Source organism: Parasteatoda tepidariorum, chromosome 5 (genome assembly GCF_982258835.1).
Source record: "Parasteatoda tepidariorum strain Cologne lab strain chromosome 5, Ptep-v5.0, whole genome shotgun sequence".
NCBI lineage: Eukaryota > Metazoa > Arthropoda > Arachnida > Araneae > Theridiidae > Parasteatoda > Parasteatoda tepidariorum.
In genome coordinates, this window is record NC_141759.1 from 3,828,275 (window position 1) to 3,840,952 (window position 12,678).

Consider the following 12,678-nt stretch of genomic DNA (forward strand, 5'->3'; position numbering starts at 1 on the left):
AAATAAAATAATAAATATTTATTAAAAGTTAAGACTTCGTATGGAATTATCTTTGGATATACAATTACATAATTGTGTGCAAATTTTTTTTGAATTCGCTTAAAAAGTTTACGCGATGAGTGAAATACGCAAAAAAGTAAAATTAACATTAAAGGGTCCAAATATTGGACCGACACCTCCTGATCCAATCGTTAGGCCCCTATATTTTGGAGTAAAAAATTTAAATGTGGCCAAAAAAGGTATGCTTATTCAGAGAAAGTACGATTTTGTATCTGATTTCATACCTTAAAATATCGTGAGCACTAAACTCATTAGACTATTTGAGATCATCCTCTCGAACCATTAAGAATGAGAACGTGAAGATCCGATTATTAGATTAAAAAAATTTTCACAGTGGTTCGTTTATTTCTTTGCGCACTGTACATGCAACCACTTTTTACATTGCCAACCCATTTTTGAAATTTTTAAAAACTTACTTTTAAATATTTCATTTATAAATTTTTACGACATACATTCTTTTTTTCTTTTAATAATTTTTTTTGTAGTCGACTTATTTTATATAGATATAAAAAAAATAATAATAATTGGTTGCATTCAAAATTTATATATGCGTATTTTTATTGCTTTTAACAGCAAAACGGTTAATTAATTGCGATAACAAACAACTTTTATATAATTTCTGCTCTTTTTTAATGCAAAATAAAAAAAAAACATCAAAAATGAAAGCAAATGAGATAGCTGGAGATGAACGGCGAAAGGAAGAGAAAAGGGCATTGACAGTTGAAGAGTTGGTGTTTCTTGAATCTTCAGGCACAGCCATTTAAAAAAAGAAAGGATTCTAGAGAAGAAGGTAAAAGCGCGTGGGTTGGCAAGATTTCACCTTTCATTTCACTGAATGGAAACATTTACTTATTTTTTTTCTTTTTCTTTCCTCTTGGAAAAAAAGATCCGGATTTAATCAACAATGTGGAAGGACGTCGCTGCAATCAAACCTGCATTGGGTGAAATTGCCGTTCAGGAGATAAATGTTGCTTTGTTTGTTTACGTTCTTGTACAGTGATTCTCAATCATTTCAGCCACGGAACTCGAAACGATCTAACTTCTTTTGGTGGAACCCTGCCTTTAAAAAAAAAAAATGTTCGTTTAAAGGTGTAAATTTACATGAAATTTTTCATTGTTTCATCGATAAGCCTTAAAATTCGGTTTTATGTTCAATAGAATTCGCAAATCAACAGAGGTTACGTTTTGTGCAAGCTAATTCAAAAATTAGCTAAAATATAATTTTTGAAGAAAAAAAATTTAAATTGTGAGAAAGTTTAGCAGAGAAAGATATTCTTTATCTTTAAATTTGGTTATTTCATTTTGAATTGCTAAGTTCAATAAGAAATACTGATGCAGTAATTTATAAATGCATATAGTCTAGCAATTTATTCAATGTAGTGATATTGGGGGAAAAAAATATTTCTTAAAATTTCCTTGTTCAATTTTATATAAATAATTTCATAAAAAATAACCTTCATATTAAATAAATTTCGAATTATTTGTGAAATATAAACCAATTAAATATACAATCTTTCCTTCAGCGGAAAATGTTTTGGAAGATTTTACGTATCAAAACTGTTGGCAGAATTTGAAAGATCATGCTTGATGAAATTTGCATCAACCAAAATGACGTAGGGATTTAAAAACCGTTCCCCTTTTAACAATACCACTCTAATTAAAATATTTTCCTCATCCGAATCCTATAGAATGATTTTATCTCCTCTTTTCGGTCCTTCAATGGGTAAAAAACATGGTAAGAGAGTAACAATAAAGTGATCACCCAGACCCATAGCAAGTAAATACTATGAAAAATACTTTTGACAAGTACGTAACACAATGGTCTAACACACTATTGTCGGTGCATTTTTATAAGTCGAAAACTCGATCCAGTTTTCCAACATTGATTTCCATATTGTTTTGGTTGTCATCAGCATATTGGTTTTGGAATTGCATACATTTGCAGGCTTGTACTCTCAATTCAGGCTTATAAACTTTAGTCAAATAGAAAAATAAATAGCACAATACAGAGAAGGACAACACGAAGATACATTCAGGGTAACAGCGGGATTCGAACCTGCTACCACCACGCTTTCCACAGAGTTTGCCGGGTGATACCGCTCGGCGTAAAATTAATACAAGTCATGAAGGTATTCTGCCGCGCAAAACAAAAATCAACGTAAGCGACGAATAATTCAAAACTGAGATTTATATTTAATGCATTTGGCATCCCTACATGATAAACTACATGTTACAAAAACATTTCTTAAGAATAATAAATTTTGCTCATCAGATTTCAGAAATTTTATTGTAGCGTTCAGAGAGTTAGCAATAAAAAGAAAAAAGTTATCAACCTATTTTTCTCTGAATCTATCAAAAGGCACTTACATTTCTTTTTCAATTGCACAGCAGTATAGTTTTCCTATAGTTATTTTTTGTATCCATAATTAAAAGTATAATTAACCAGCACCTAATTAACCAGTATACTGATATTATTAAGTTTTTGACTTCGATTGTTTTCTAAATTACAAATTTATAACTATAAGAATTGTTCTTTTCTTTATTGCAACATAATTCTACACTACAATATAAAGTTATTTAAATCAGTGTCTGATCTTATTAACAGTTTCACAATTATTATTTTTTGAGCAAATTACATCCATATACTTTTATAAATTACAGTTTAAAAGATTCGTTAAATGATTCCTCTTACACAATGTGATGCAAGCAAAATTTTTATTTAATGCATGCGTCCGTTTCGTAGGCAAAAATATTTGTCAACTCATCAAATTTACTATAACAATATAATTTTAATTTTAAATGCTATTTTTAAAAATTATTACTTAGAAAAATTATTAATGTTTATGATAGATTTTAATCGAAGGAAAATATTTGAACTTTGGAAGGAGGGCCTGTGCAAAAATAATTCTTTTAAGTACGTATATTTTAAGCGAATCATTTCAACTATCGTAGAAAAAAAATATAGGGGAGAGTTGGATAAAACGGGATAGTCGGACAAAACGGGATACGTCACCTAGGGACCAGACTATTGCAGTTATCTAGTGCAGTGTTCCCCAATCCCCGGTCCGCGGAACGGTACCGGTCCGTGGATCAAATGGTACCGGGCCGTACATTTCATTGAAACTGAATTTAAATTCCTAGGTTTATACCAAAAATTAAAAATATCTGTGTTACATTATTTTATTTATTTAAAAAAAAGGGCTCCCGAAGGTAGTGACAGAAATTTTTTAACGTTTTAAAACGATTACCCCCAGATGGAACCGTCTCATTGCAAAGAAACAAGCTCAGGGTGCCCATTAATTTATTGTTCTAGTAAATTAAAATGCTAAATCACTTTATATTTATCTTTCGGTGTAACTGTATTTTATTTTGAAGGCATGTTTAAATACAATTAAATTAAAATTAATAACTCAAAATAATCTGAAATATAAACAATCAACGTCCCCACCTCCTCCTACGGGCCGCGGTAAAATTATCAGAAGTTGACAGGTCCGCAGTGATAAAAAGGTTGGGGAACACTGATCTAGTGGACAACGACAGAAACGTGTTATTCGACCGTGATTATATCATTTTCGGTGCGTCCCGTCTCGAGATCACTATTTGATAGAAAGTTGCAGGTCTCAGAACTTTTTTATTCTATTTTCTTGCCATTTTCTACATTTACGTGCGTTGTTTTTTACATTCTACTGCCTATATATATGAGAATAAAATTCCGGTGAGTATTAAATTTGATTAACCATTTAATTACCAATATTTTTATGTGCAGTCTATCTTATTTTCTTTTCACATTTAGGCAGCAGCCATGTTTGTTTCAAAAAGTGTCGGAGTCGGACAAAACGGGACACTTATGAGTTGGATAAAACGGGATAGAGATTTTTATGTCCCGTTTTATCCACCCATTTATTTGTTGGATTATTACCTTTTAAAATAGCCATATATTAACGTAGGCCCAGGCTTTTTAAACAGCATATTTATATTAGCTATATATATTTTTGAAAAATTTAGTCTCCTTACATAGTAATGCAAAATTTGTTTGTTAACGTTCTTTATTAAGCATTTTATTTTCGACTCTAGGATTTCACATCTTTCTTTAGAACTAATTGTAATGTATTTCTCTGATGAAGACTTGAGATTTTTTATATAAAAATTTCTTAATTTTCTGGATTGCTCAATTCAATCTACATTCAATTCTAAAAAGAATTCTTCTCTTTGCTTACTGAAGAATTTAAATACTTGATTATTAAAGAGTATTTCAGGGATCTTACGACATAAATGGAGTGAAATAGAAATAAAAGTGAATTAGAAATGGAAGAAAAGGAAAGGATTATTAAACTACAAAAAAAGAACCAAGAGAATTGAAGAAAAGGCTGCTAAGAAATCTCTATTAAAAGCACAAGGCACATCTCGACAACGAAAATTGCGGAAATAAGCCTTCATGTTTGAAAACTTATAGTCTTTAAAAACAAATGTAGCATCATATTTTTTGTGTACTTACTTATAAAACAACAATCTATATAAAAGTGTTAGAACAGTAAAATCCCATGAATATAATTTATAGAATTTTTGCTTTGCAGTTCTCTGTCAGTTAAATATGCTTTTTACTTAGTTTTATGCAAAAAATTAAACATTGTAAACCCTATCCCGTTTTATCCAACCCAGGTATGCTAAAACGGGATATGTAAGAGTTAGGAAATTAATTTTTTTTTTCTATTTCACAGTCATTAAAATTAGTTTAAAATATGTTTTTTGTGTGCTTCAATAAATGCTACAGCTACAAAAAAAAGTAATGCATGGCTTGCCTTAACAGATATTCCATAGTAAATAAAAACAATAATGGTATCCCGTTTTGTCCAACTCTCCCCTACTGTTTAATGAAAAGTAACAACAATTATTACGAGGCAATCGTCAGGGTTAATGAGCGGCAGTGACAGGGGGCTGCTCAGCCCCCTTATACAAAAATAGAATTACCCCTTTTTAAATATCAAGGAATTTTTGCAGGTATCAAACGAATATAACAAACGATTTCGTCCTAAGTAAATATAATTACATTTTAATTTCTGGAAGACAATGTGATATTTCTAAATATCATAAGTATAAGGGTATTTAAAAATATCAGTTTTAACTTATATTTATTAAAAAATATGAATTTTAAAACGTGACAATGCATATATTTCAACATTTCGAAAGGACAAGTTAAAAATTTTTTAATGTGAATTATTACTATGATAAAAAATGTTTACTTTAAGCAACGAAAAAAGTTAGCTTCGTTTTGTAAAATGTACATATCATTTTATTCAAATCAAGACCTTTATGAATTTTTAGACATATATTACTGTGTTAGCTTGAAATTAGGGAGTTTTTTTGAAAAAGAAATGAAATAAAAAAATAGAAGATGTCACGTCAGAAAAATGCTTTTGACATCGATTGAGTTTTGACATTATGTGCGGGTCATTATTACGTAATGATGACGGCAGTAGAAATGACAAATTGAAATGCCGCCACAAGAGCGATCTATTCTGCCATTATAGCAACCTGTAAAAAACAATCAGCTGGCAGTGGATTGGAGTCTCACGTGACATAGTGACGTCAATTGTAAGGGATGACGTCGTTCTGACGTCAATTCCCGGAACATATCACATGTCGAGGAACATTTTGGAGATTTTGAAGGTTCGATTATAACTCCGCCTTCTATACTACCAGGTTCAAAAGGAATTTTTTTTAATGTTTCGAACTTTTATTAAATTTGCAATCCAGTGTTTCAACTATTTACTTTTCAAACACTTTGCAAATGCCGAAAACAATTTATGAAAAACATCAATTCGTGCAAAAATAAAGTTAGTGGTACATTACTGCGAAAACAACAAATCAATAAATACTGAAAATTCGTCTGAAATCAGTAAACTTTCGAATAGCTTGACCGAATTATTTAAAATAGTTTGAAGGAAAATAATGTTTCTAGGAATAATTTTAGTTAGAAATTATTATAATTTTAAATTTGGAACAATTAGCATTTTTTCACTTAAATACCCTCTTTCACAAATGTACATGTTTTCATAGTTTTAAATTTTCAAAAAAATATTAATTTGTTATCGGTATATTTTGCAGTTTAATAAATAAAAAAATAAAAATCATTTAAGGGGTTTTCCTTAAAAAAAATGTAAACTATGTACTATTTGTCAGTCATTGTTGTTTCGAATACTGTTATATGGTGCGAAAACAAGTGCATCACGAACTAAAATAAATTATTTAACTTATTTATTTGTTAAGATTTTATTTATCAAGCAGTTTAGTCTAAAAAATACACATAAAAAAAGTTATTTAACTTTTATAAAACCGTTTAATAAAATCCATTTCAGGAAATTTATTAAGAAAATTATTAAAACTTGTAAATAATGGAGCCAGCTTAAGAAGTTGATTACGGCGGAAAAAGAAATAGAAAAATTGAGGGGAAAAATCTTAACAATAGGACGGAGATTTCACGGCAGGATATATTAAAGGTTACACCATTCTAATATTATGACACGATTAATGATGTGTCACACAAATTATGACACAATATACATGAAATCAACCGATTCTCTCTTTCCTCCAAAGAAACGCGAAGAAAAAAAAAGCAGGTGGAAGTTGTTAACCTTCCCTGTGGTTTATCTGCAATGGAGCAGCTTATTTTGTTATACAAAACTACAAGAGGAAAAGTGGATGTAGTGCTGCTAACTTTGTAGGATTTCCTGGTAGACTACTGGATTTTGTCCATTTCCTTTGGTTTCTATACATTTTAGACAACTTCCTAAAATTGGCAAATTTCCCGGAGAAAATGGCTTTCTCATTTTAAATTTTATTAACTGCCATAGTTTATTTTTTATTGAGAGCCAAATATTCTTAAGACAATTCGAAAATACTTATTTGTTGTTTTGATTGACACTTTTAACCTACATATTATTCAATCGTAAGTTATAATTCCAAAACGAAATAACGGAAAATAGTGTAGCCAATTTAAATCTTCAGTTACTAATGGAATATAATAATTTTTTTTAATTTTTTTGAATAAAAATAAAGAAATAAATAAAAAATTCCATGCAAAATGCATGGGTCAACATGCATAGTATATGCTAGGATACGGGTGAATCGCTTGCTTCAGGGGTGGAAGTGTCCAAAATCACCGAAAATACGTTTTGTTAATATTTGAACGGCCATTTGCTTGCCATAAGTGGTCATTTAAAGAAAAGTTCAATGCTTCCAAAATATTTATGTACTAGTACATATCAAACTAAAAAAAAAAGTTCATTATTTTTTAAATAAAGATTTTTAACTATCCAGCATTTTCAGCATTAAATATGTAATACATTTTAAAATGCTTGCACTTAAAAAAAATCATAATTGTTTAATAAAATTTGCAAAAATATTTTAAAGCATAAATTAAAAAAATTACGAAAATAAATTTTAAATTTATTACTTAAATGTTAAACTTAAAAACAAGTGAAACTTGAAAACTTGATTACAAATCAACATTCTTTCGCCATTTACGATACTTTCTAATTACTTTAACTTCGAACAGTATACTTTCGGTGTCAGAGATAACGACATTTATTATAAATTTCACTTACCAAGTATTAAAAGAATCAATTTTTAGAATCGTAAAAATAATTTACTAAACTGTTACATTTAAACCTCTTTATTAATTTTTTTTTGTTTAATTTTTAAATTGAAAATTAGTTTCTTTTTGTTAAACATTTTTGTTCAATTTGAAAACAAATATTTATTTGTAACCATTATCATTATAAATTTTGTAAGATAAATACTTATTAATTTTCACATTATTTGGGTAAAGTGAAATTGATTTTGAGCTTATTATTATTAAATGTATTTATTTATTTTCATTGTTATTTTAATTCATTCAATTAAAAAAAGTAGCGTCATTTTAAAGGTAAAAGGTGAACAACATTATAATTCGATGAGCAAAAACAAAAACAAGATCAACAAAAACAAGATTTAATAAAGAATATTTAAGTAAGAAATAAATAAAAAACATCAGCGAAAAATAATTATATTTAGCAAGTCATAGGCCGAAAGACATTTAAACTTAAAAAATAAAATTAAAAAAATCTTTTCAATTTTGAAATAAACTTTCCAGAAATTATATTATCACAACAGGCATGTTAAAGTTGTTTACATAATTATGTGTTTTTTTCAGAATGCATATTTATGTTTATGTGTTGTTCAGTGAATATAGTTTTGTACGGACAAAGAGAAAATAATAATAAAAAAATTAAAAAAAAGGTCAATCCCCGGGCAAAAGCAATGAAGCTTACAAACAACTCGCAGGTCGTACTTTCTTTGACCTTGAACCCGAATTCGAAAACAAATTTGTTTTTCGAAATCATTGATGGTTTTCGTAGCTTTTCTTGATTCTCATGGATGGAAATAAAGAATGCTTTTTCCATGCTTCGAATGAAAGTTGTTGAAAAGCAGAGAATAATCGAAAATACTAAGAAGGGGCTCTTTTTTTCTCCTCCCCTACCCTCCGCCCTTCACACTTCCCGAGCAGCGGCAGGACGTAGATGGAATGTCCGTGGGCGGCGGACGCCCACGTCCCCTAACTGTGACCGCATTCTGAAAACAAAGAAGCATTTTCGTCCTACCTCTCTTTGAGTTTCCACTACTCGCGCCCCGGTCGCCCTTCGCATTACATTCGAATGAACAAAAGTTTAACAAAGTGACGATAAAGATTCTAATTCTTTCTTAAAATAACTATTGATCAGAAATGTTCGTCGGAACGGAACATCAATATCACTTAAAAAGTGTTTTACTTTCTTTACACAAGACATTAGGCTTTCTTTTTTTTTCTTCCTATTATATACTTCGAAGAGGCATTTAAAATTGATTTACTTGGGAATGACGTCGGAACTGCAACAGAGTGCCGATTTAAGTCCTACAACAACCCATAGGCGCCATAGTTTGGGGAGGGGGGACCTAGAGAATAGGATCCCCTATATATATAGAAATCAGTACAAGTCCCCGTAAATATTTCCATAAAAAGAATAAAAGCTTCAGTTCTCTCTAGAAATGAAATAATTTATCTTTTTGCTGATATTAAGCACATTTAAGAATATTTTTTTATCTTATCAGTAAAGAACTATTTTGACAGTGTCATTTAATTTCGACCCCCTCAAAAATTGAACCCCTGCGACGCCTATGCATCAAGCATAAATCCAGTAAACGAGAAATAAAATTCGACGAGAAATTCAATGAGAAATAAGCATTTTAGCATATGCAGAAGAGGAAATTTAACCGGTATAGACATAAAAAAATTTCCAATTTGTTCACATAATTTAAAAATTTAAATGACAGATTAAAAAAAAACTGAATAAATTTCAGCTTTGACAAATGCACATTGAATCATAAAATCAGTTTAAATAAATTCACACATGAATATGAAAACGAACAACACATTATATTATTACTAAACATGCATTTAGCAGCATTAAAAAACTTATGAAATCCAATAAATACACACTATATGAAGCTAATGATATCATCAAAATACTTCGCCTTTGATCTTTTAAAAATTAAATCTAAAAGTTTTCTTAAAGGTTTTTAAATATCATGCTTTCATAAGTTTGCTTTTCTTTATCTTTTCAATTCATATATTTTACATAAAAAAATCAAATGCTTTTTCGAAATTGAAAATTGTTATGGCATAGAAAGAACTAAAATATATAATAATTAAATTTAGAACACAAAACAGAGAAAATCTTTTCTTTGAATTTCCACCTTCTTCATCGTGTTCTATTTTAAGTAATATAATATTATACAAGAGCCAATTCAAAATTTGGCCAGAGTGAGATCAAGATGCATAAAAAACACCGAAAAAAACTTCTCTGTAAAAAGCAAAACATTCGTAAGAAAAGATAGTAAGTCGTGCGAGTTCTTTTTACAGACTTCTCAACCTTGTCATTTATTCACTGATTGCATTGGAGGTTTACAGAAAAACAAACTTACGCAGCGTCATATGCAAAGGTCGCAAATATTTTTACTCTCGTAGCAAGCATGGGCGTACTCCCAAGGTCCATTGATTCTTATCCATCTAGTGGTAAAAAATAATCTCTGTCTAATTCCTTTATTATCGTTTGCAGTTACTATTTTGAATCCTTATAGAATTCTATTATTATCGTTTGCAGTTTTACCTTACCTCTTTTTTACGTTGTTAATAGTTATTAATATTTCAACATCCTTTACAAAAATATTCAATATTTTTTAAGACTCTATTGTTTGCAGGTTTTAACATTACGTCCTTGTTGACTTTTTCGAATAATTGCTTTTAATTTTAATCTCACTTAATTAATAACATTTGCAGTGAGACATTTTAAATTCTTTTTTTACAAATTAAAATTTGCAATTGCAGTGCTCACAACAAAACGTTTAATTAAAAAAGAAATTAAAAAAAACAGCGTTTTTCTTTTTTTTTTTAGTGCTTTTTTATTTTACTATTTAAAAATTTTCACTTTTTTTATAATTTAAATAATAATTTTATCTGCTGTTTTTATTTCCAGAAAATAATTAATTAAATAAATATGTTATTATATTTTCGCATGTATTTTCCATTGATAAACTTATAATTAAAAAATTTTAAAAAAATAATAAATCTTAAAAATCATTTTTGAATCAAACAAAAAAAAAATTTTATATACAGAGGATAAAAAACAGTAAAACATTAAACATTGTTTTTATTTAAATTCAACTTATACAGTAAAAAAGAAATTTTTAGTTTAAAATAACTGTTGTAAAAAAAAAAAGAAAACAAAACGAACTTTATATTATTGGATAAATATTTCGTATACTTTCATGACAAGTAAAGCTTTCGAAGTAATAATAAGCATTCATTATATACATTATATTATAAGAAGGCAATAAGTAATAGTTTTCCTATTTCTTCAGCAAAAAAAAAAAGTTGAAAAAGCTCACCGCTTTTCCCTGCTATTACATTAAAAATAAGAGAAAGAAAAAAAAAAAGAATTGGAATATAAACTTTTCGTCTAAAAGTCTTTAACTTTCATTTTAGTTTCTGTTTTCTGATAAATAGTTCCAGATGCGAGTCATGCTTAAAGCGCATGCGTCATTTACAGTGGGACATAACAAGAGAGATTTCCTAAAACTTCTCTAAGAATCAATACTTCTTCATAGACCACTTTTGCGCACATAACCAAGCCTTGTCAACCCCTGGACCACCCACACATTAACCTAATAGGGGGTGCGCAAAAAAATGATCTTTGGAAATGTTATTGCAACCCTATTCAAAGGCAAATTCTAGCACACACATTCAATGCAATTCACAAAAATTAAAAGCAACCCGAATAAAACTAAATTTTTAAATACGTCATAATAATTTTTCGCATAAGAAAACCCTTAAAAACCTGAGTATTAATAATATATTTACACGAACTTCAGTCACCTTAAAAAAAAATTAATAATAAAAGTTTAAATTTAAGCGCTAATTATATGTTGCTTTCATTAAAAAAAAACTTGGTAAAATTGAGTATTAAATTTTATACATACATTAAAATGAAAAGACAGGTTATAAACATAATTCTTAAAACTATTTCTCAAGACAAAAACAATGACCCAACAAAACAAGCATTTTAATTCTGTATTTAAGTGGTTTAACAAAAAATTAATTTTACATTTGCATTCAGTTTAATGCAATAGATATTTTTTTATGTTATTTGCTGAAGCTAAAACTTTCTTATATACATATATATATATTTAAAATTACAATTTCTTTAAAATAATGACTCATTAGGCGATGCTTTGTGTTGACATAGCTGCAAACAATTCATATAAATGAACTGCTGATCTTTAGCATTTAATTTGCTTATAAATCATGCAAATATAGGTTAATAGAAGAAAATAAATGGATGATTGAATTTTTCAAGCATTTAAAAAAATGTTTTTTAGCATAGAAACAGGAGAAAAAAATGTCTTACTTGTTTCGATGCAACAAAATAATTTTGTCTCTTGGAACTTTGAGTCTTTTTGCTAAAGCAAGTTTTAAATTGTTGACGGAACACTGTGAAGGCAAAGTCACTTCAATGCGTCCCCCTGTTGTTGGCTGAACATAAAAAGTTCTGTTATCGACTTCAGCCATTTGAAGGGAACACCTTTTGCACCCCCTTCCAAATCGAACGAAATCTTCTGGAGTACTGAAAGGGACGATTTTTGAAACCGGCGTTCCTCCACGTTTTTTCCTCGTTACGCGGTCACTCGTCACCCACACACACACCTCGTAGTAGCGTGATTACGTCATAAGCATCAGGGTTGCCTTCACCAAAACAATTACTAGGCGATCGCCAACTTCATGACTCGCCAAAAAACTCACCAACAATACCATCGCATATTTGATCTAGGGAACGCAATGTAAAATGAAAACGTTTGTTCGTACATCCTGAGAAAAGCAGAAAAAACTCGAAAGAAAAAATTCTTCTATAACTAGGTCAATAGAAAAAAGATATTTAAAAATAATAAGTAAAAAGATAGTTTATAATTAATTCATGGAATGAATGACATATTTTAAAACACATTTTGAACAAAAAAATGATATTGATTCTAAAATCATTCAACCAA

General features: G+C 29.1%; 1 protein-coding gene across 1 annotated transcript in view; it reads right to left on the minus strand.

The window, feature by feature from the left end:
• The window catches only part of LOC107453822 (ubiquitin-like domain-containing protein stuxnet), a 36,831-nt gene extending 24,451 nt beyond the window's left edge, over nucleotides 1-12,380 (minus strand). Inside the window, exon 1 of the mRNA XM_016070783.4 lies at nucleotides 12,042-12,380. Within this exon, the coding sequence (XP_015926269.2) occupies nucleotides 12,042-12,202 (161 nt within the window). The 5' untranslated portion in view covers nucleotides 12,203-12,380. The remainder of the gene's footprint in view (nucleotides 1-12,041) is intronic.
• Between the last annotated feature and the right edge of the window lie 298 nt (nucleotides 12,381-12,678).